Source organism: Varanus komodoensis, unplaced genomic scaffold (genome assembly GCF_004798865.1).
Source record: "Varanus komodoensis strain SLA01 unplaced genomic scaffold, ASM479886v1 scaffold1, whole genome shotgun sequence".
NCBI lineage: Eukaryota > Metazoa > Chordata > Lepidosauria > Squamata > Varanidae > Varanus > Varanus komodoensis.
The window spans coordinates 94,432,652-94,457,740 of NW_025335268.1; the positions used below are offsets into that span (position 1 = coordinate 94,432,652).

At 43.5% G+C, this 25,089-nt stretch overlaps 1 protein-coding gene across 1 annotated transcript in view; it reads left to right on the plus strand.

Annotated features, from left to right (window-relative positions):
* Nucleotides 1-22,640, plus strand: part of HPSE2 (heparanase 2 (inactive)) — a 142,093-nt gene extending 119,453 nt beyond the window's left edge. Inside the window, exons 7-12 of the mRNA XM_044450119.1 lie at nt 3,454-3,547; nt 5,607-5,713; nt 13,236-13,350; nt 18,323-18,468; nt 20,720-20,866; nt 22,337-22,640. Of these exons, the coding sequence (XP_044306054.1) occupies nt 3,454-3,547; nt 5,607-5,713; nt 13,236-13,350; nt 18,323-18,468; nt 20,720-20,866; nt 22,337-22,502 (775 nt within the window). The 3' untranslated portion in view covers nt 22,503-22,640. The remainder of the gene's footprint in view (nt 1-3,453; nt 3,548-5,606; nt 5,714-13,235; nt 13,351-18,322; nt 18,469-20,719; nt 20,867-22,336) is intronic.
* The last annotated feature ends 2,449 nt before the right edge of the window (nt 22,641-25,089 follow it).

The window sequence follows — 25,089 nt, forward strand, 5'->3', positions numbered from 1 at the left end:
AGCAAAACATGACCAATCCTTCCAGTCTTTCTCCATAGAACCGGTCCCTAGATCATTCTTGTTTCCAGTCCCTAGATTGTCCTTTTTGCATTCCTCTAAATCCTTTCCAGTTTGTCTGCCATCTTTCTTAAACTGTGGTGCCCAGAGTTGGATGTAGTACTCCAGATGAAGTGCAACCAGTGCTGAGCAGAGGAACTAGAACTTCAGATGGTTTGGAAATCCAAAGTAGCATTTGCCTTTTTTTTGCAGCTGTATCACTTTGTTGCCTATTATTCAGCTTGTGATCTACAACAGTTCCCAGATCCTTCTCGGTTACAGTATTGTTGAGTGAAGCATCCTGCACCTTGTAGCTATGCATCTGGCTTCTTTTCCCTTGTGTGGGATAACTGCCTGGTGGATTGGGCCAGTGTTAATTAGTCAAAGGAAGTCCCGTTTGGAACTTGCACTTCAGACACCAAATTATCTTAGATAAGCCCTGTCCAATACTTGGAATCCCTGATAGTATGTTCCAAGACCCTGTCAATTCTTCATGTTTCCTTAAAATATGGATTAATAATTTATGGACCTCCATATGTTGTGAGTGATAATGGTAGTTGCAGTCCAACATCAGGAAGGCCAGAATTTGCCCAATATTGTCCTATAGATTCATCTAAGCATGTATGTCTGGCCTTGTGAGTGTTGATTTCTTATAGTCATATTTAGAATGTGCAGTTAGATGGCTAGTCTTACTAAGTGTGGAGGTTAAAAGCATGAAGTCTGACTCAGAAGTCCTAGGCTGAATCTCAGTCTAGTGCTAGTCTCAGTAGATAACTTTAGATTTGCTACTGTATATCTCAACTTTCTCACATCTCCCTGCACCTTCAGCTATGTGGAGATAATTAACAACATAATGCAAGTGAATGTTTTGAGCATTAAGGTAAAAGCACTCTGTTAGTATGGTTGCAGTTCTATAATCCTATACACCTAGAATGAAAATGAAATAAACCATTTCAGGAAGAAAATAAGCAAAGAGCAACCTAGGAACTGGAATGCAGTAAAATATAATGGGATGGAACCAAACTTAGTCTTATGCAGAAGAGACCCATTGAAATCAGTGGGGCATAGACAGGAAGAACTGTTGCTGAGTGGTAGAGCATATGCTTGGCATGTAGAAGGCCTCAGGTTCAATTCCTCACAGCTCCAAGTAGGGCTGAAAAAATCTCTACCTGATACCCTAGTTGCTGCCTATCACCATTGACAATAACAGACTAGATCATGGGTTCTCAAACTACGGCCCACAGGCCGGATACGGCCCGCCATAGAGGTTCTGGACTCGCCGCGTGCGCGCACACACGATGAGGTGCTGCCTTGTTCGCAAGGAGATCGTTTTGGACTTGCTCAGAGAAAAGGATCTCCTCATGGGCAAGCCGCCGCATGGTGAGGCGCTGGCTTGCTTGCAAGGAGATCGTTTCGGACTCACTTGGAGAAAACACTCTCTGCGCACACTTGCGCCTGCCTTGCCACTCTGGCCCATGCCCCCCACCCCAGCCTGCACCCTCTGCCCACACCGCCTAGGCGGCCCATGCCCATTGCCAGCACCTTTCAACTGATCCCCTGTTCAAAACGTTTGAGGACCGCTGGGCTAGATGAACACATGGTCCAACTTTGTAGAAGGCAGCTTCCTATTCTCCTATAATCGGAATTAGTTGTGACTAACTTAAGCTGCACTGATTTCAGTGGGTCCATGCTCGGTATGAGTAAATCTGAATCCATCCCATTAAGAACACAGGAATCATTTTCCTGTTTGACTGACACTAATAAAAGGATACTTTTCCATTATCTCTAAACCTAATTAAAAAACTTTCCTGATTGTTCAGAGAAATGCTATTTATTTTGCTCACAGGCCTGATTGAGCTGTGAACTACTGCTTTTGGCAAGGAGCATGGCCCACTGGGGTTTGTGCCAAAGTTTAAATAACTTCTTTATTAATAATTTCCTAACCCCAAACCTCATAGTAACTACACCAGTCAGACATACGGCCCAGTTCCCACCATATTTGTCCAAATAACACTTCCCACTTCACTACCAGCTGTGATAGCAAACGCTTCAAGCCTACATGTGCTGTGCATGTAGCTTCATTATTTTAACCCAATGGCTCTACATTTTCACTGCTGATTCCTTCCACCCGCCTGCTGAAACACATGCAGAGGAGCCACAGAGATTTTCAATTTAATCGCAGGCAGCTTGTAGCATTTAGAGATCTCTGGGAACCCACTTCATGACAGGGAAATTCTGCTTTCTCTGTCTCAAAAAACCACACATAAAATGTTATTTCTCCATCACAGACGAAGGAGCAACAGAGAAAAGCAAATGGAAGCACTGAAAACAACTGATTCTTTGAGGAAGAAAACTTGGAATCAGTACTTTCTAGCCTATTTTCCTATCTTATGAAGAACATACCTAATCCAGTGGTTAAATCCACCCATCGTATTTCCAGCCACTACCCTCTGTTGGCATGATGATTCTGACAATAGCCTGCCTCTGCAATGAATTTAGTTTTCTTTGCCCTCTATCTATTGTTTTATTATATCAACTTTATCAAGAAGGTGTCCTCCAGATGGTGTGGACTACAGCTCTTTCAGCATTTTCAACCACTGGCTGTGCCGAAAGAGTCAAAGTCATTAACATCTGGAGGTACCAAGTTGCAGAATGGTGGGTTACACTGACATATTGTTTCCTAGGGTAGCTCAAGAGTATCTAATGGATAACAGTAATGATTGAGAGCTGTATGTTGTCAATGCATGACTTCTGAAAAATTTGTTCAGGTGTTTTTTCTGGATTTCTATGTTGTGTTAATATAAGATAAGCTCTGGTAGGTCAGACCAAAGGTCTACCTAACCTACCATCCTGTTTGCCATAGTGGCCAACCAGTTGCTTCTGAAAAATCCACAAGAAAGATATGAAGGCATTACCCCTTTTCTGCTATTATTCTCTAGCAGTTGGTAATCAGAGACTCACTGCCCAGGGGAAAATTGTTAATTGCCTTTTCTTTCACATGTCTTGTTTTGTCCCTGAACGGGATTATAAGATTAGTTATAACAGCATATTTATACTAGGACCATCATTTGATTTATTAATCTGACCAGATAGGCTTGCCTAGATAGGCAAGAGGGGGACTAGGATGGCTTCCACATCTTGTTGATTTATCATTAATAATATTTTCCTTAGTATTATTTATTTAACACTAGCTGTGGTGCTAGACCAACCCTCCCCATTATGGTGCCCTCCAGATGTGTTGGACTACAAGTGCCATCACCTTGGGCAGCATCAAAAAGGTCACCAGTAGCAGCTGACCATAGGCAAAAGAGGAAGCAAATTAAATGTGGACATCAGAGGCGCGGTCCTTAGCCAGGGCGAGGGAGAGCACATAGCTGTGGCCCCTCTCTGACTGTTGCCTTCTCGTTTTCATTCCAGTTACTACCTTGATGGCCGAGTGGCCAAGGTGACGGACTTCCTGAAAACACGCCTGTTAGACACACTCTCTGACCAGATCAGGAAAATCCAGAAAGTGCGTGAGTGAGGGGGTGACTGGGGCAAGAGGGCAACATGTCTTCAAGGGGGGGAACTTCCAGGTGCTCCAGAGTGCCGAGGCTGGGCTCACTGTGCCCAGTGCTAGGTAGGCTCAGCTGGGGTTCTCTTCAGGGTTGACCTTCGTACTCTCCTAGGATTCCAGCCTTTTGGTTGCGCTAAGGAAGGCTGGGGATGTAGCTGTGGAGAAACTCAGGAAAGCCCTGTGGATTAAGGCCTGTCCCATAGGACCACTTGGGGATGACAACTGTGGAGTGAAAAGTGCCACAGCATATGGCAAAGCATGGCACTCTCTGCACTGCAGATGCAGGGACTAGGGGAATAGGCTTTGGGAGACCAATGGCAAAATGAGGTAGTGCTTTTCCCTTGGCTATTGCATACCATGGAAAACGACATCTTTCCTATGGAGCTCATCATGCTTGGCTGTGTTTTCCATGATGCTCCCTCTCTTATTGACTCATCAGAAACAATGTATTTCAAAAGAAGCTGACTTTTCAGTTTGATCTGGGGCATGATTTTCTGCTGGGTTATTAGGCAGGTCCTAATAAGAAATGAGTTCTTTTGTTAGAGGGCTCCAAGATTCCCTACACAAATATGAGACCAAGTGACACTAATTAAAACAAAGAGCCCCTTTCTCCCTTTTCCCTCACTTTATTGCTATACCATGCTGCCTTCAGGTAAATGAAGCCACGTCTGGCAAGTGGCCAGATCTTTCAGGCACAGTGTCAACTCTCCGGTGCAGAGGCAAAAGGGGCTGTAAGCTGGCATCCTCAGCCCTTGTGCTTACTGATGTGCTTTTGTTTGCTGGCGCCGTTGTGTCCTGGGCATGCCTGTGCTGCCAATGTTTGTCTTGTGCTATGATGGCATTTCCCAGGCTGGGAACTCTGATGCCATGCTCATACCTCCATTTTACCCCCTCAGGTGCTCAGGAAACTCAACATCTTGTAGGAAAGGATTGGCTACTCCAAAACTAACATAATGCTAATGTATGTCTGGAACCATGATTTCTCTTGTGGGCTGTGGAATGATTATGACTTCATGAAAAGTTGCTTCCTTTTTGCTGCCAATGTAGTGCCTTTTCCCAGTGGTTCATGAGTAGCTCAAATATTGGAATCCTGCCCTGGCTTATGGGAGAGTTAGGCCTTCTACACCTAAGTAGATTGGCTATTTGACCACATGAACAGGTCTAACCAGCATCTTCTCATGTGCTTATTGTTATAACTTTAGTTCACTCAAGACAGTGTCACACATTGCATATGAAGATGTGTGAGGAAATGCAATTTATCCTTGCTCTGCAGTGTATGTACTTGTATCATATAAACTGTGGAAGATATGTTTGCTATATGCTCATGTTATATGATTATGTGTACATGTTAAAAACATAGTGTGCAAAGCACTCTGTTTCATATTAGGCAGTCCTCGGTGTGCACACCTACACGTAAGGTAGTTGCCATGTCAGAATTAAAATGGTTAATTCTTACATACTGAGATGGAGGGCAATTTGCAGATTTGCTGCCTACTGTGATGTAGTTTGGAAGAAGAAGATGGAAAAAAAAATGTCTTCCCTCATCTCCCAGTACAAAACTGAGCTAGATGTGGCCTATTTCTCCAGTCAGTCACTTGGATGCATAATATCTGCCTTTGTAAGAAGATGGGGCTCTTAAGGGATGGGCAGCCTTTTCTTCCAATAGTGAGGATTTTGTTTTTGTTTTAATTTGTTGTGCATATAAAGGGGAAGGGAATCACATGTGAACAGACTGGGAATCAGCAAAAAACTGTATGTTCAAGGATGGTAAGATCAGTGCAGCTCCAGGCAGTGGGGGATTAATGAAGAAGTTTAATATCAGGAAATGGGTGGTCTTGAGAAGCTTAATTTTAGCTGGAGGTGTTCTCCATCAAGGATTCACTGTGCTTTCCACACTCTGTGACCATACAAAACCAGACATTCCCTATATGCTGTCCAAAGCCATACCATTCTGTGGGTACTGGTTGCTTACTGTAGATCGCTGACCACACTTAACCTTTTCTTTTGGCAACAGGTTGTCAGTACACATGTGCCTGGAAAAAGGATTTGGCTGGAGGGCATTGGGGCCAGCTCTGAAGGAGGCCTCACCAACCTCTCAGATTCCTATGCTGCCAGTTTCCTGTGAGTCTGCCTTAGATTGGGAATTAATCACTGGGTGTCCTGAATGGACAGTGGGACGGCCTTATTTGCATTCAAGATTCTGGTCAGGAGCAATGCTAAATCCAAGGTTAGCATAGATCCGTGGAGTGTGACTAAGAAAACTACTCTGATTCATTCTATCATGTGGATAGCTTCAACTTTCTCTTGAAAGGTGCCTGTCTTAACAGTGTCCCCAGATTAGGCTTTTCTGTTACAATTGCACTGCCTGGATCACAGAAGTTTATGGAAAATCCAAACATCATTGCCTTCTTTTTGTAGCCTTCCTGTGTTTTTCCACTGTTTCTTTTGTCTATCTTCTTACCCCCCCCCCTTCCCCCAAAAGTCCTTTTGTTAATGAGGAAAGGTTGGAACAGCCATGCAGTGCTCTCCATCTAGAAACGACCTTGAAGTAAAACTCCCAGCAAGGTAGCACATCTGTTTTTACATAGGCATAAACAAGTTATAAAGGGATTTTCTAATTAGCCGCAGTGGTATAATTGATGCCCTTCACTAGAGCTCCGAGTGGATTCTGTTACATACTATGGAGTGCAGGATCCACTACTATTGCTCGCCCAAACTCGCTTGCTTTTCCTTTGGTTTCTTCCCTTGGTCTGGCATCTCTCCGTCTGTCTGTCTGTCTGTCTGTCATATCCATTTGTACTGTTGTTTTTTGAGATTAGGATCCCTTCTATATAATGGGTTATGTATTGCCAAAATGAGTGAATATTTTCTCACATTCTAAAATGCAGAGAAAGCTAAAGCAAAATGAAACTAAAATCTATGTATACCCTAAATTCAAATGCATACACATATATACTGTTATATAATAGAACAATATAGGGAAGAAGCTGGCCAAATTAATGAAAACTCATGTTTCTCATGAAATGTAAATAATCAGCCCATAACACTACGGACACTTGGTAGGCATTCACGGTTGAATTTGTAGCTCATTGTTGCCCCTTTGCCTTCGAAAAAGGAGCATTGGTCGGGAATAATGCAGAGCTGGAAAATAGTATGTAACTTCTTTGCATGTAAAATCTGTTTTGGCCCTGTTATCATTGAACTGATGGGGCTTACTTCTATGTAACAAAAGATCAGTCTGCTCTGAATTAAGATATGGTGTCTTGTGTAGAGCTGGAGTCCTGCTCTGTTTGGGCCCATGGGCACATTTGGGAATTTGAGAAACTGCTGTGTGCACCACCACAAAATGCTCCATCAGGGGATTGTTGCTTTTCTGTTTACTTGTCACATCTATCCATCTTGTGCTGTCTCTTACTCAGCAAAAACTTTGTTTCATGCTTGTAGGGCTCCACTATGTCTATTTAATAAATGACTGTTTTAATTCGGCTAATTGCTGCATTAAAGCTAATTAATTCCTTTAAACATAAGTTTGTCCAGAATTTGATTTTTTTTTTGCACTGGAAGAGTATTTAATAATCACTGATATACATGTTCTTTTAAATTTTTTACCTGCTCCATGGAAATTAAATGGAAGGGTAAATGGATTCCCATTTACAACATTGGTGGTATTACAACACTGGAATGACAGACACTCACTTCCTGTAACTGAGGTCCTTACAGTGCTTTCAAGTTATGAACACATGGACTATAGATGCCAACTTCAAATGGTTATTTGGATATGTGGTCCACTTTTGTTAAAGCCTATATATAATAGCTAGAATGATGTATGGATTTTATACAAACCGATCTATATTTTTTGAAAAGTAAAACATGTTAAGATATATTTTTAAAATCCCTGTTATCCATGGCACCTGTTTGTAGGTGCCTTTGGATGTGCCTGGGGCTGCCAAGCACTGCATCTGGAATGCCTGGTGTAGAGCGTTAAAGTTGGTTACAGACAATCTGGGTTCCAGTTCACTGGGTGATTGGAAAAACCACTGCCTGGCAACAGTCCTTATTTAAGCCACATTGAGCTTAATGGGATCTACTTATCAGTAGACATGGTTAAGATTGCTCTCTATGTGCGCTATGTAAGTGCATAATAAGTAATTTCTACTGAGAGTATCTGTTTACCAGAGAAGGGGCAGGGGCAGGGAGCAGGGGATCCAGGAAGCTCAAATTAGAAGAATAGTTACACAATGGAACAAATTCTCCTTAAGTTGTAGAATTTCCTTTCTTGGAGAAACTTCTTAAGGAGAATCAAGATGGCTCATTTACAAGGTCTAAGGAAATCCCGCTGGTGAGAGACAGGATTTAATGCGGTCCTTTCCCTTTGCTATGATTTTATCACATTTGACAGCTGCTGTTTTCCAGTGCTTCCAAAATGTCTGGCTCTGTCATGGAAAAGGGTTATCCAAGACTAGATGTATTTGTGTCATTCTGTATAAGTACAGAAAACTCATTCAGTGTGGTAAACATTTAGTTTCCTGAGAACCTCGACTTTCTATTTTCCTTTCAAGGGAAAAAGCTCTCCCACAAGCAAGGTTCTGGCCATTATGTTTGCTGGTAATAGACCTGAAAGTGGGTGAGGAATGCCTGAATATATCGCCAATGCAAAAGGATGGACTAAGATTTTCTGCGGTCAGAGGGTGGAAGGAGCTCTTTGACCTTCCCGGTAACAGTAGTATCAGAGCAGTTATTCAAAATAAGCACACATCTGCTTAAATTGCATCATGTATATAGGTAACAGAATCCAGCTTTTGTGGCATGGGATTTGGGATATTGCTGCATAATTTTATTTATTAACACAGAATAGACACAGCTCTGCATTTGACTTTGCTAGCAGCATGTTCCCAGAGATGACTGGCTGAACATTCCCTGCCCGAGTTTGCCTTTGGTTATAGAATGTCACATTTGTGGTGATTGTCAAGGTTTCTTCCTCCTGTCTTTATTTTGTGAAATTATTGATTTTGAGGGTTTCACATCTCAATGCAGGGTCCATGAGGCTATGTTTTGACTTTTCATACTAGCTTTCATTGACTTCCTGCTTAAAAAATGAGTATCTTTTCCTCTTGGTTAACAGGAAGGTGATGTCATGGACTCCAAGCTCTCAAGGTGGGGGGTAGGAAGAACGCGATTGGCAATTTTCCAAATCTTATAAAAAGAAAACAAGGAAGTCACATGGGGCATTTCCAGAGATGGAGCTTATGTTATTAAGTCCACAGAAGAGGGGTCCTTAGGGAACATGGGGTTCCACAAGCTAGAGTCAGTTTCATCAACAGGAATTAGTACATAGGCTCATCCTCCCCAGACAGGTTCATTTATATATGCAGGTGAAGAGGGGTCTAGAAATGTTGGCTAGCCTTGCTAGTCAACCCAAAAATTGTGGTCAGTAGGTTCCAATCCACTGCTGGCTTGATGAAGGCAGACTTTTCCAGCTAACAGAAAAGGAGTCCCCCCAGCATTTCCTGAAGTAAAGGCAGGCAGGAAGCATTCAGGCTTCACCTGATGCTCAGCAAAAGGTTCAGAGTCCCTCTGCTGAGCAAGAGCTGGGAAAAAACCTCCCCTTCCATGTGAGTGCAATTACTGAAGAGCAGAGGAGCTCTAGAGCTATGCCCCCCACAAGCAATAGTTAATATTTAGGAAACAATATTTAGGGAGCAGAAGCAAGCAACATGCAGGTTTCAGTCATTGCTCAGCAGAGGAACTCTAGCCTCTCTGAAAAGTGCTATCCCAAGAAGTATCCCACCTATTTCTCTTTCTTTGCTGTAGAAAGAAAAGCAGGGAGCTCTGAGCCTCACTGCCACTGAGCAATGGCTAAACCTCCCCCACCACCCTGGCAGCCTCTTTCTTGCCAGGAAGGTGTTGAGATGCAGGCTCAGAGTTCTTCAGCAACAGCTGAAGAAGCCCTTCCCTTGCTTTCCTCTTCTGCTGGAAAAAGAGCTGGCAGTCTGAGGCTTTTAGCTGATGTTAGGTGCCAGCTCTCAGAGCATTATTTTATGTATTTTATTTATTCTATGTATTTTTTTTTGTATTTATATGTGGGATTTTAATGATTGTAAGCCACCCCAAGGCTTATGCAAAGGGGGTGGCATATAAGCTGTCTAAATAAATAAATAATGACTCATTTAGTAGCAGCCATGTGTTGTTCCCCCCACCCTGCCCCGCGCAACAGAAAAGGTTTGGGGACCTTGCTAGTTTGGCCACACAGCTGACAAACATCCCTCAGTCTTTGCCCCAATCTTGCTGGAGAACAGGTGGGAATTACTGAAAGGCTTCTGAGATGATTCACACCCTTCTCTGCCTTCCAACTTGGGAAAAGACTAGCTGCTTCCCACGTTCCCCAGAGGGCAGCGCCACACCTGGTGTGGCGAGTGCAATTGCGGAGGTCTGCTGGTGGGTATTTCTTTCAACATTATTGTTGAGTTCCAAACCATGTTTGAGCAGTTCACATTATATTGGCGCATATAGTAACATACTTTGCATTTTAAATAATTCCTAATAATGCTTAGTGGAGCCAGATACAGTTAACATATATCTTTTAAGATGTTTGCATTGTAATGATAAACTGCATTCATTTCATAATTAGTAACTCTGATTGCATGTAAAAGGTTCATTTAAAAAAAAAACCCTCAGTTTTAGGATCTCATATAGAACTGGAACCTTCTGCTCAGTTATATATATTACATAAACAATGTTTTTATTTGATTGTGAAGAGTTCATATAATAAGAAAAACAGCCACTTGTGAAAACTTATTAAAAGAAAATAAAAAACTGGAAGGAGTCTTTGGCAACTGGCTCAGGAGAGATAATAGTGTGACACTTTAAAAGATTAAAAGATTCAAGATTTAAAAACCACCCAGAGAGCTTCAACTGTTGGGCAGTATAGAAATTGGACAAATATATAAATTTACAAATCTATAAGCTTCCATAGGCTAGAGCAGATGATGCATCCGATGAACTGGACTAGAGTCCATAGATGTTTATGCCACAATAAATTGTCTGTTTTATGGTGCCACAGGGCTCTTTACTGTTCATAGTAAGTTATTACCGAGGGCTTCTTTCCACATTACTACAGCAGAGGGCATGTCTTCATGGTTCCATTGCTGATCCACTTGACCACATCCTATTGGTCATGCTTAAATACCCTGAAGCATGTTGCAAACACGGGCTTCTTGCAGGGTTCTTGCTGGGGAAGACTTGCTATGTGCAAACAGGTGAATGCCCTTCAGATAAGTGGCTGATCCTTGATGGAAATACAGAGTCCCAGTGCATGTTCTTAGCATGAAAAAACCTTGATAAGGGAACTTTATTCCATTAGATGATGAGAAGATAATTAAAAGATGGCTGCCATCTGGACACCAACTGATTATATTTATTTCTCAGAAGTAAATCTGTAGGGCTTACTACTCCCAAGTAAGTGTGCAACTAGGGAATCAGACTTACAGCTGTTTTTTAAAGAATGGAATTCTAAATGGGATTGCCTCTTATATTTTATTTCTGTGCAACCGCTTTGCTTTTCTCTATCCTCAAGGACCATCACAGATAATCATAGGAGGGGGGCTATTACTGAAGATCTCAGGCAGGATCTGTGTAATGGTGTTTAGCAATTCAACACAGTTGTTAATAGAAGGGAGAGGGGAATGTACAGCATTAAACTTGTTTCCAAAAGTAGTTTTCACCAGTTGCCTAACAGTGTATTACATTAGCATCTAAGCCTTGAAAAACACTTGAGTTTCTATTGCCAAAAGGGATAGGGACTTAGTGCGTGTGGGCAAGATATGAAACCTGGAATAGGGAATGGAGGCTTGAGGAATCTGACCTTTGTAAGTTTCAATATGAACTAATCTTATCAAAACATACTGTATGTGTGGATCATAATTAAACTTATGAGTTTAATTATCCGCTAACTTTTGCACTTCTTCAAATGTTGTAATTCTCAGCATTTTAAACTTATCAAAATACATTTAAAATGCATGACAGAAAATACATTTATAAATATTTTGAGAGGAATATATGTAAAATATATATATTTAAACAAGTATTTACATGCGGATTTTCAGGTAGAGTTTTGTTTCAAATGCAGATTAATGAAAGGTGATGGAATAGCCTTGTGAGATAATACATGTGTAATGGACTCAGACTAGGAAAAGATTGATTCACTCACCTCCAGAGTGAATTTAGACTGGCTAGATTTGGATTCAAGGTTTGTTCCAGACTGAAACCCTTCAGCACTGGTGGGGCATAGTTTTTTTTCCCACAATTAGTTAAAAGCCTGTTACAGTGGTTCCATGTGGCATTTAAAGTAGCACTGTTTTACCTGGCAATGTCCATGACTGAAATCCTTTAATGTTTATTCTAAAGTAAAATTTCTTTTAGGAAAGATCCTGGGATAATTTTAATCAGAACCTACCTCTTTGTGGCTTCTGCTTATAATAGTTTCTTGTTCAGTGAGGTAGCTTTATTATTGATTAATTGTCCCTTAATTAATCAGCCCTTATTTCCATAAGTGTGCATGTGTATTTTGCTCCCATTATTTTTCTTTTTGTTTAATTTCAAAATACCACTATTTTACAATAAAAGGAAAAGAAAAATGGGAAGAAATCAATTATTACAGTTCCCAGAAAATAAGAACTTATTAATGAAGGAGCAGTTAAATGGCAATTTATTGGTTGCACCAAACAAAAGGAAATTACAAATAACCAGAAAGAGAAAGTTTCTATTTAAAGTCATAGGAATCCGGGGAAGGTTCAGTGGTGCTTTGCCAGTCAACACCAAACCCTACCTTGCACATGCACATGGATGCACAAACATGCTGCATTTTTTTAATTGTGAAAAATGAAATTTGCCAAAAAATAAGGCACAATGCAGAAAACACTGGATTGCAACTGTTTTGGCTATAACTTGTCAATAATTGTCTATTAGACTTGATTTGGATTGAAGTGAAGGGACAAAAATAATTCCAGGTTAAACTGTTACTGCAGAAGCAACCCCAGTATCTGCTAAGAGTGACTTCAGAGCAGTCAGTGGTTGGGTTCGTACAACATGACAATCCAGCTTATAGGCTGAATGGGGTTCATCATTAAACCATGGCTTGTTTATTAGCTGCACTAATAAACCATGGCTTGTTACCACAAATAATACATTAAGCAAACCCATGGGTTGTTTTTTGATTGTGAAACTTAAATAGTTTGTGGTTTGCTAGTATGGCTGCGTTCATACAGCACAGCAATTCATGATTCAACAACAACCCTTGGTTTAATGAAACCAATATTCAGCCAGGTCTCTGGCTTTGTGTGTTGTGTGAACTAACTTCATGAGAAGTTGTGAAGAAAAAAGTATGGGTAGGGACACATGCTGCTGCATTCTCCATAAAATAAGAATACAGACCAGTTTATACACCTACTGTAACATTTCTGTTTCTCTGAGGTCATTATTCCTGAACGGGTACATCTGGAAGGCACTGTGACTGGGAGCAGAATGCTAGAAACCCTTTGAAAGATAATGTGGCTTGCTCCTGCCTGTGAAATACATATAGGGTTGCGATCCTATAAAAAGATATATATGTATAGGCTTGCGCTTGAGTTTTCTTCTTGCTTGCCAGGTGGCTGAACTCTCTTGGAATGCTGGCCAGCCAGGGCATTGATGTGGTAATGCGACACTCATTTTTTGACCATGGGCATAACCATCTGGTGGACCAGAACTTTAACCCATTGCCGGTAGGTGTGTACTGTATTAAGCACATTCAACTTGCCCCTTCCAATCTGTTCTTATTGGGAGTCTACCCTAAACGTCTATTTGCTTTCTTCTCTGTTGCTGTAGATGTGCTTCTTTCTCTTCTGTTTTATGGCTGCACCACCAGCAGCACACACAAGCCTGCACACATTCCTTCCCCACACCCGTCCATTATCTGTGTCTTGTCCCTTGAAGCGTCTGTCCCTTTCACTGAGTTCAACACAGCACCACCCCTTTCTTCTCCCACCTCACTCATCCCCTTGCTCCTTCTTCATGTCTCTGCTGTATCAGTCTGCGTTTCTCCCTCTCCCTTTGCTTTTTACCAGTCAGTAAATCAGAGGATTTCTGCTTGACTTTTGTACCGTTGACCTGTTCCTCAGAATCTTGGCTGCACCACAAAAAAAAAGACAAAACAAAACAAAACAAAAATCTATGTGCAGCTGAAAATCCGCTGCTCCTTGTGGCCTGTTTGAACTCTGCTTGAAAATACATTTTTCCAGATTGGTTTCTTTCAGTGCTAATAGGAGACATTAGTTAATGTCAGGCAGAACATGTTGAAAGCAGATGGGGCAAGGTTACCTCTGGAGCTGAAACTTGGTCCACTATGAGAGTCTCCAGGGGACCCTCATGGGGCTCACAAGACTGAGAGCGTCAGGGGTTCCTTGGGGGAAGGCCATGCAAGGCACCGTACAGGAGGCGGGGGAGGGCAAGAGGGGTTCCATAGGGTCCTGGAAACATGCTGTAGAAACAAGCAAAGCTGTAGCAATTGGCTCCTTAGGGAAAGGCTGAAGAGCCAGGAATATGGGCTTGAGCAAAGTTTAGATTTATAGGAACAAAGGTGAAAGAAGTTCACAACTTCACACAGCAGGGCAGTTCCCTTCAGTTTAATGCAAACCTGCTCATTCGTAGTTCTTCAAAAAGGCTGAGGCAGTTGCTGTTCCAAGTACACAGGACCCTAATAAGGAAACCGTATGTAAAAGGTCTTTAAAAGTAGCAGGTTTTCTTTTCATCTTTTTCAGTCTAATAAATTCTACACCTTGCAAGTGGAACTCTTGGCAGCACTGAGAAGCTCTGGATCTCCCCAGCCAGGAATTTACAAGCCTGGTCCAGGGTACCAATCTGAGAGACACTGCCAGCAGGCCCCTGGAATGCTGTGTGGGGATCTGGAAAGCAGAAGGGCAGCCACAAAGCTGACTCCTGCCTCTAATGATGTGTAGCATTTGCATTCTTCTGCAGTTAGTCTCTAGGAGACCATGGGCTTCTGCAGTTGTCTCCCAGCTAATCAGCTGTTGATTCTGGCTTCTTTTGCTTCACATCCTCATGCATCAGGAAAATGCATTAAGGACGTTAGCAGCCCTCTTTGTTATATTGCTTCTGCTGCAATTGTTCTGTGGGTGTTCCATAGCACCGAAGGACATTATGGCACCCACACATGTGATCTGGGTTTCTTGCTGTATACGCCTCCTTCACCTCAATTCTAGTTCTGTTCCAGAAAAAAAAAAGGAGGGGCACCACTTGAATCCTGCTTCATTCATGAGGACTAGTTTCAGAAGATGGGGAAGGGGGAAGCCTTGCCTAATAACTTACTGGAGGATTCTGGGAAAGGAATGCATGTTACAGATAATTATCAGGCACTTTGGCAGCATATGCAGAAGAACCAGAAGTATAGGATCCCCAACTAAAGTTACAACTGCTGCCAATTAAGTACCAAAGTGCGAGTCCTCTCTTTGTTCACTGCTGTGCCAGGAAGACTGAGAATGTGGAGACCCCTGAAGAGTCCACATTCCTGGAGCTACATAGCAGAGCTTCCCATATATTTCAAACCAATTGTCCTAGTATAGAAGTGGACTCTATCATTTGTGCCCCCTTTCTTAATTTATTACATTCAAAAATAAAGTTAGTTCGTTAGTTAGCTTTTCTGTTTTCTGTTTTCTTTTTTTTTCTTTTTTCTACTATCTCCCATACATTTTAGCTGGTATCTTGCCTCTTATTGCACAGATGAGTTGCTAAAGGATTTTTTAAGTGGCAGCATTGGCAAAGCTTAACACAGGCGGACTATGAAGCTGGGGTGAGGTGTGGCATGCTCTCTTTTCCCGTGGGAGCTATCAGTGAGATGAAAGCGGCAGCTTGGGCCCGTGCAGGACTACTGGGATGTGAAACTGAATCCTCTCACTAACTTAGTGACAAAGACTTTTCCACATGCTGTCTTTCCTTTGTGTAAACCCTAAGATGCTGAGAGAAGCCACGGCATCAATCACTACCTTGGCCTGGCTGGTGACGAGCTTGGGCTGGGTGCCCTGCAGGAGCTCTGTTCTTTTGCTTTCCATGGCATAGCAGATCCAGCACCATCCAAGCGAATGCCCAAGCTCCAGAGATGCTCTGCTGATGCAGAAGCTATGATAACTGAGCTCCCAGGCTCTTCTGAAGTAGCTCAGAAATCCAGGGATAGTTCAGCTTGCCAGGATGAATGTCTTTCAGTTCTGCTGCTGTTTGAGATCAAATATAAAAGGCACTGTCTTCAAATACGTCCCATCTTCTATGAGCAGACGGTATGTAGTACAATTGGATAGAGTTTTCTAGTCCTGCTAGACAGAAAATCACACATCTGCACATCTATATTAGAACAGCTTGACTTACTGGCCTTTGGATTGCCAGGGCGGATGCTGCTCATGTAGCTACCCTTGTAACAGAAGGTACCACAGTACTGAATCTGGCAATTGATGCTGGCTCTGCCACATCCCTTGCACTTGCATCCTGAGTCGCAAAGACCTCTATTCACCACTTGCCATGGATATATAGAATGAAGTGAAAAAGTGCCTCATTCAGATCAGCCAAAGAGCCCCGACTGCTGATGACAATTGAACTCGGTTCCCATCCAGCCCAATGGTCTGAACTCTGTCAGGAAGAGGTGATGATATGGTACAACTTGGTCATTGCTCTAGTTCATGTGCATGCCTAGGAGATTTTGTGTTCTTGCCCAGCATACACCAGCGGCCAGCAGGACAAGATCCCTTTCCTGCCATGTCACATACATGCTTGGCTCATTCTGGCGCAGTCCTGTGCTGATTAATGGTTTAGGTTCCGTAGGACACACAGAGCCTGTTGTCCCACTTAACATCTTCTAGAATATACCCAGACACCCTCCCTCCCTCCCTCCCTCCCTCCCTCCCTCCTCCTCTCTCTCGTGTGTGTGTAAATAACCATACGCACAAGGAATGGCTCTTCTTTTTGCAGGGGACTCCATTCCCTTTGTCACTTCATGAGCTGATGCACAACTGTCAGCTGGGTATCCTATTGTTAGGCAGCATAGAAGTAGTAGCAAAAGGGAAGGCTTCCAAGCCTAGTTTGGCCCCAAGTTCAGTTTTAGCAGGATGGGAAATGCATACCCTGTTGCCCCCTCGTACAAGCATTGAGGATTATTTGTGGACAGCAAAGGGTTTGAGCAGTAGCAATTGTGCAAAAACAGAAACAGGGTTTTTTTCCTGTTTGTAAGGCGCTCTTATGCCAGAGCTGAAGGTAACCACAAGGCTGTAATGTCTTGGGATTGTCTTTCACCAACACATACTGACTCAAGTTGCTACTCAGAAACCTGGGGCCCAATTTGAACCCAGGGAAAAACAATCTCTTGAATGAGGGAACAAAGGGAGTTGCCTTCAACTAAACCAGGCCACTGGTCTATCTGGCTCTGCATTGCATGCAGCATCCTTTCCCCTCATAAGTTATCATAATAATCAGTGAAAGGTGAGTGGTGACAGGACAATGTACCTTCTGTCTTTCTGGCAGCTGAGGGAAAGAGTTACATGCCTGTGACTATAACAGATGACAGTACTGTCCTTCCATTCCTGAATATGCAACTAAGCCTTTCTCTACCTGCAGTGCCCAGGTGTGTTAGACTACAACTCCCATTGTCCCTGGCCACCATGGCCCATGTTGACTTGACAATGGGAATCGCACTTTGACACTTGTGCCCTGGAGAATGATAGCTGACTATGATTTTATTCTTCACAAGATTCTCTGACTATTTTTAAAAAGAAATAGTCTTCCATCTCTGCTGCAGAACATGCAAATAAGGGCGAGACAAGATTCCTGTATTGTGGGAATGGAGAACTTAGGGCTTCTAGGACCTCGGATGGGAGTAACACAATGCCTGCCTTGCACAGGCATCCTGAGTATGCTTTGTTCTCATACTTCAGACTGAGGACACCCTTGCTGTTGGGCTGCATCTCATTTGCAGGCATGAACATTTGTCTCTGGAAAGAACAGGACATGAAGTATGGAGAGAAGAACCACAAATGACATTTCATGTCCTTTGGTTTTTGCCAGTGAGCGCTCTCAGGGGGCTCTAAGTGAAGGGACCGTTATACTGCAGCCACTTGCCAGATTATAGCAACATTTCTTCACCATGTGGTTAGTGCACAATTTCATAGCCCTGGCCTCTTTGTAAAGCTGTACTGGGCCCCTGGGAATGCATCTTGTAATGGCTCTGCCAGGAGACAGGCACGTCTGCTTAATAGGATTGTATGACAGGTCATCCAATTCACACAGTTTCCAACACCTTCTGTCTCTAAACACACCTGTGTAAGGAACCCCCAGGGTCATCTTGCAAAACTCCCTGCATGGCATAACAGACCCTCATTCATTGTAGAGCAGTAAGGCCCTATGTTGGACAGAACTCCTGTTTTTGAAAGTTTTTGAATAAGGGAGAATTCACACAGGTGCTGCTTCTCTTAAAACAGGAAAACTGCACAGCCCAAATAGTCTTCCCTTTACATGGCCATGAATATTAGCAGAGTTCTGTCCCATATCTTCTAAAAACAGAAGTCTCTTCAGAATATTTTGCACGTTGCTTGAATCTGCAGCAAGCTAGAATAGACTTGGAGGCCTGAGACCCTTCCCTTTGATGCCATCTTTTCAAGGGGTTTATCCTTAGAGTAACCATCTGTGTTTTGCGGGCAGGATTACTGGCTCTCCCTGCTCTACAAGCGGCTCGTTGGGCCCCGAGTGCTTGCCGTGCACGTGGCTGGACTGCAAAGGAAACCTCGCCCTGGCCGGGTAATTCGTGATAAGTTACGCATCTACGCACACTGCACCAGCTACCACAAGTGAGTTACCACATCAGGTGGGCACAGCTCTTTCCACAGAGGTGGGAGGCCAGGGAGCTGGTGACGAAAAGACCCAAGAAGGTTTACTCAACACCGGTTGCACCCTCTAGAAGGAAATATCACCTCTTGTAGGTCCCATATAAGACAGAGTTCTTGCATGCTCCATCCTCCAGAGCTCCTATGTGTCAGGGATACTCATAAAGGTAAGGTGGCATGTTTTGCATTTGCCCTGCCTTGCCTCCCATTTCTTACTATAAAAAGGGTTGGGTCAGGAAGGCTCTCCTATGGGGGGAGAAACAGTTGCCGTTCTTCCTCTTTTTTCCTTAGTGTGCACCATTTTGCATCAGACTTTGCTCAGGTTGTGGAGAGGGGTGAGTGTAGAATGGTGTTGATAGGGAAGAGAAGTTATTCCTGGGTCTGGGGTGAGCCTTTGTGACATAACTCCTATCGGGGTGAGATCAAGGGAGTGCATTTCCCTAAAGGCCCCAGGGTCTGGTTTCAGTTCCTTCTCACCCTCCCCCCACCCTGACTTGGGGCACCAACTCAGCTAGAATTTCTATGATAAACCTGTTCAAAGTCTTGCAAGTGCAGCGCCTGGGACTTCCCTGTGCACACAGGTCCCTATTGTTGCTTCCTCACGCCGCTCAGGTGCTTTCAACAAGCCTCCCCCTCTTGGAGTGAACCCTGGCCAGGGACTGACAGGTAACTGGCAAGAGGGACAAGGACAGGTGGGGAAGAGAAGGCAAGCAGGCACAGGTGGGCAGCCCTTTGGCACCATCCCATATCCAGGGCAATTGGAGGAGTGAGTGCCTGTCACGAACAGAGGACATTCTCTCTGCTTTGGGCATTTCTCCCTAACTTTGACCCATGGGCAGGAGTACTCTGAAGACCTTGCCTAGGGAAATAATATTTATACAGCTCCAAATGCCTCATGCTATTTTAGTAAACCTTACAAAGGTCTTGCTAACAGACCAATGTTCTTATCTCCAGATGGAGGCTGAGAAATAGTGGCTTTGCCCAAGGCCAGCTTTCCAATTCTTGTAGCTGAGCTTTCAGCCAATGCTCTTAACCACTCCAGCGGACCCTGCTCACTCTCCAGTGTGCCCCAGCACAGAGCATCAGAGCTTCCTTTTACTCCCTAAGTTGATCATCCTTGTACAGCCTTAATGAGGTAATCAGCTGCACATGGTGGCTGAATCAAGGGGATTTGCTTACAATGCCAGAGTGGTGCAGTGGCTAGGGTTGGACTGAGGACCTGCCAGATCATTTGTAGTTGCTACTCAGCCATGAAGCTCACTGGGTGATGTTGGGCCAGTCACTCAGTCTCACTTTAATGAACCTCACAGGGTTGCTGTGAAGATAAAATGGAGTGGACTATGTAAACCACTTTGGGTTCCTCCCAAGAGGAAAAAAAGGCAGGATATAGATGGGATATAATTATTAAAACATGGTGAATAGCTGGCTTTAGAATACATGTCACAGACTTGGGTGAGTGTTGATTGTCCCGTTAGTCAGGAATGTGGTAGATGCAGCTACCTCACACACTGCCAGTTAGTTATTCCATGTTTCCTGGGTTAAAATGGCTTGGTTAAAGAATGATAGAATTGAAGGCCATCCAGTTTAATTCCCTGCTGGGAGATAGGACTCCTTTGCCAGCTTTTCACCCTTACTTCCCCAGTCCACTTACACACTATGGGCCACTGAGTGGTTGTGGAGCAGAGAGTGCCTACTTAACATTGCCTCTTCTTTTTCCAGATGGGAGCCCCCCTGTGGAACTCCATCCTTGGGTAACAGCCCTTTCCTAATGGGTACAGCCATTTGGTTTCATGGCCTGTCTTAGAACCCAGGCTAGGCCCTCTGGCCACACCATTCTCATACATCCACCATCCTGGAAAGATAAAAACCCGAGTGCATTGAGGACGTAGGAGTGATAACCGTTTTAGGGCCACACAAAAACACTTTGACAACCACTGTAAAATATGTTGGAGCCATTCTTTAACCAAACCTTTCTTTGTAAAGGAGAGGGCAAAAAATAAAAAATAAAAAAATGATAAGGGAGTGCTATGCAATTCAATTAAGGAAAAAGCTTCTGTGAACTGGTCCATACCATGGTCTTTGTGAAAGGGAATGATTTTGCCTTGGGATCTGGTGACCACTAAGGGAAATCTTCACTCCTAGAGCTAACACATCATTGGAGTATTTTAGGAGGCATGCATAAGACTCAGCCTCAGCCCCTCTGTTTCTTTCACAGCCATAATTACGTCCGTGGTTCCATCACGCTTTACATCATCAATCTCCATCGGTCCAGGAAGAAAATCAAGTTGGTGGGGACCCTTCGAGACAAACTCGTCCATCAGTATGTGCTGCAGCCTTATGGTCAGGAGGAGCTGCATTCTAGGTGAGCAGGGTTGTTCTGGTAGGAACTGGGAAGAGGCATTAGGCAGAAGCGAGTCCTCAGCTGACTCCCAAAATCATTCTCACTAGAACTAGCACCTTGCAAAAGGTGCACTGCTAATTCAGGCATCAATCCTACATTGCCCCCCCCAAATTAACCCCCTGAACCTGCACCACCCCTTTGTGTGCTGACTTTGCCTACTGTTGATTTGCTGAGATCCCTTTGCTTCCATTTCTGTTCTGACACAGCAGCTTATTATCACAATAAATCTGTTAGCATCTATAATGCCACATGGGCCTTTTTTCTCTTTCTCCTTTTTTTCCAATAGCTTCTCACTGTGGAAGCCACTTCTGTATATAATTTCATCTAACTCATGGCATATCAAGCTGATGAAGTATTTTCCCAATAATCCATACATGCCTGACAACATTTCTATTGCTTTACTAGGACTAATGCATGAATAAGATTTCAAGCAATTCAGTTAGCTACTCTTAGCATATTCTTTATTTACTGTACTTTATGCTAAATTAGATGAATAATAACAATGTAAGATGAGTCCTGCTTGATCAGCCCAAAAGCCTGTCTCGCCCAGCATCTTGCTTTCTATGCTGGCCAACCAGCTACCTCAATGGAAAATGCACAAGCAGTGCATGAACGCAATAGCATCTTTCCTGTTGTGCTGCCAGTAACTGACTTTCAAAGGGGTACTGCCTCTGATGTTGGACGTAACATATAGGCATCATGACTGGTAACCACGGATATGCATGTTTGATGCATCTTTCTAAACGCTTTTAACTCTGTCAGAGTTGGCAGCCATCACCGCATCACGTGGTAGCAAATTCCTTACGTTTAAGTATGTGTTGTGTGAAGAAGTACTCCCTTTCATCCACCGAATCTCCCACCATCCAGCTTCACTGGATGATTCCCAGTTCTACTGTTAAGAAAGAAAGAACTTCCCTCTCGGAGATTAATGCCAGAAGCACAGGGGCTATAAGATAAAAATACACTTAGCAAGGTGCACAGGTGCACAAATCCCTTAAGCATCTGCCCAGATTAACTGGGGAAGGCATTGTCAGAGACACGGTGTGACAGTAAGGTGCAGAGATGCAAGATTACAATGTAATTGCTTGCACTGCAAGGAGGTCTCTCAGCTGTATTCATTTTTGAACTTCGATCGGCACACCCACACGTCTGTTTCTGAGCATTATTTATTGCTGTTGCTCTCACCCAACATTGCAATTCCTAGCCCGATGTTTGGAAAAGTGTAGTCTGCTAGAATGGCATCAGTGTTACCATCAAGGTAGGTCCCAGCCCTGGGCCCTCAAATGACCTTCAGGGCCTAGGCACCATCTAGTCCTGGAGGTGTGGATATTTCTGTATTTCTGGTACATCATCAACTCCTATAGCCGTTCCAAAGCCCTGGCACGGGGCCAGCCTCCAAAGGTTTCTCACGCACTTCCTCTTTGCATGCAGGTCAGTGCAGCTTAATGGGCAGCTACTCACTATGATGGAGGATGGGACCCTGCCCAATCCGAAGCCTCGCCCACTTCGTCCTGGCCGGACCCTGGTTATCCCACCACTGACTATGAGTTTCTATGTGGTGAAGAATGTCAATGCTCTGGCTTGCCGGTATCGGTAGCTCCACCCATCATCCTGCCAAAGACAGACCTGCTAGGCCCTCTTGGGGCATCTCTTGGCAAGTGCTTGCTTCTCAGGGAGGTGTGGCAGACTTCATAGGGAAATGAAGGTGCAAAAGCCTCCGAGAAACTTGGTGGGCTGCCTGCAAGCACTGGCTAACTGCAGGGGTTTCATGGATGGCACGCTGTTACATTCTTGACACCACCAGCTGCCTTGGCTACGCCACAGTAAATTGGAGAAGATGTGGAAGAGCACTCTCATCCGACGGGTCAAAGCCAGTTTTGCATGGAAGGAAATTATCTCACAGCTGGCAGGAATTGCCCCACAAGGTATCCCACCGAAATGCAAAATACCAAAATGCTGCTGGAGAAACTTGCGAGAGTAGAGCAGGATGACCCGTCTGCAAGGTGACTGGTCCAGGGAAAACTGTCTGTGCTGCCTTTCTCTTAACAACCCGGGGAACATTTAAAACCTTCTGCGGAGAGAATTATCATAGAGTGGGAACTTTGCATCACCTTGTTGGCAGCTGAAAAGGCTCTGAGACAAAGAAGAGTCCCTGGCTGTATTTAATAAGCATATGCAAGTGCACGATGCATCCATCACTCCAGTCGCTAGGGAAGACTATCAAGAGGAAGAACCTCAGAATCTTATCCAGGCCTTTAGGCTTTATTCTTGTGGGTGCTGTGCCCCCTGCTGGCAGCTGGCAGTGGAGCAAGTTATGTAGCTGTCGATGATTAGATGAAGCACACAGAATATGCAAATAAAAGGCAGTTGCACAAGGTAAATGGAGATACAAGAGCCAAAACAGTCTCTTGTAGACAGAAGCAGCTAGCTGTGTTGCAGACAAAAGACGGGTAGCTTATGTCACCCCGGTTAAGAACCACTGGGGTATCTGCAGCTATTTGAGTCCAGCAGAATTGTGGGGGAGAAGAAAGAGAGGTTTGGTCTTGGCCACTGTCAATAATGCTGCCTTTTAGGAGCATTCACTGTAAATGTTAATTATTAAATTATATTTTCTGACAAATGGAAAAAGATACTTGGAAGAGCTAGGAGATGGGGGCCTTACCTCTCAGAGGAGTGATGAAAATTACAATACTGAACAAACATGGTTCATAATGACTGCTTTGTATATATTATCTATAATATATTATAGATATTATAATATATTATGAAAGTTACTAGCATCATTTTGTTGCAACACCCTGGAGCCTGGGTGGTCCCAGCAAGCCCTACAGTTGGCATTTGCATTCCAACCAGCTCTCAACAGTAACCAGACTTGTTTTGGTTTATCAGTGTTCCTGTCTGTTTCCCAGCAGCAGCCATATACTCTGGCTGGAATTTCATTGGAAACCGACCTACAGATCAGCCCTGTCACAGGCATTCTTGGAGATATATATGATTAACTAGCCTTTTAGATTAAACACCATTAAAGATAGTTCACCTTCATGCAGTGCTCTTAAATCAGATACTGGTAAAGCAAGCAAAACTTTATTACAATTAGAAATAGAGTGCTCTGAAATTAAATTCAATTGGTCAGAAGCAAAGGTGTTCACACAGACAAAAAATACCACAGCTGAGTTTTTAAACTGACATGTGATTTTTTAATGCTATTACTTACTTTTTCATCTTGCTATACCAGTATATACACTAACCTTGTATCCCAAAATTTCCAGAAGGACACAGAAACTAGAAAGAAGGCGAGGCAGAAACGTTCTCAGAAGTGTCAACTATAGTTTCTTAGCAGCTGACACTTTTGAGAACAAATTTCTCCTTTGAATTCTTGTTATTTTCTTGTACCAACTTTAAAGTACAAAACTCTTAAAAATAATTTGCTCATAACTGAAGGAGCCATCGCATTCAAGAATACCTTTAAAGGTTGTGAAGTTAGCTTTCTTTCCATCTCTGTGATTCTCTGCTTTTTAAACTACTGATGGGGTCCACACAACATGATAAATCCTCAGGGGCTGCTGCCCACAATATCTTGTCATATGTAAACCCCAGCTGAGAGCAACAAGCCACCCTGACAAGCCATTGTTTTTAGTTAGGGTTGTATTACCCATGGTGGTTTCCATGTCCCTGAACTGTGGATATTGACCCCATCCTGAGTACAGGGAACTGGCTCCAATTTGCTTGGAAAGCAGCAAGAACCCATTGCTGTTCTTGCCCAATGTGTCCTGGTAGGTGCCAGTTGCCCCAAAGGCACTTGGGAGTGGCTGGCACTGGCTGCCCCCTTTCCACTACATAATCACAAGCTACTTTGGGCTCACTGCAGCTTTCTTTTCCCACTCACCCCTTTCTCCCCCTACATTTATCGAAAATCAGCTTTTATATTTCCTGTGTTGTCAGCTATGAAAAGTTTCTCAAGTGCTTACCACAGTTTACAACCAAGCAGAACACAAGTGAGGATCGACATCCTGTGAACAGAGACAAACAAGCAGGGCCTCTTTTGCTGAAAACACAATAGCTTTCAACTTGGGTGGTCCAGGAAGCTCTTGGTAGCTGTGTCTGCACCTTTACATGCCTTAAATACTCTGCAGTGCATATTACATGGGCAAGAATAGGCAAGGGAAGTAGTGGCAGAATAGGGC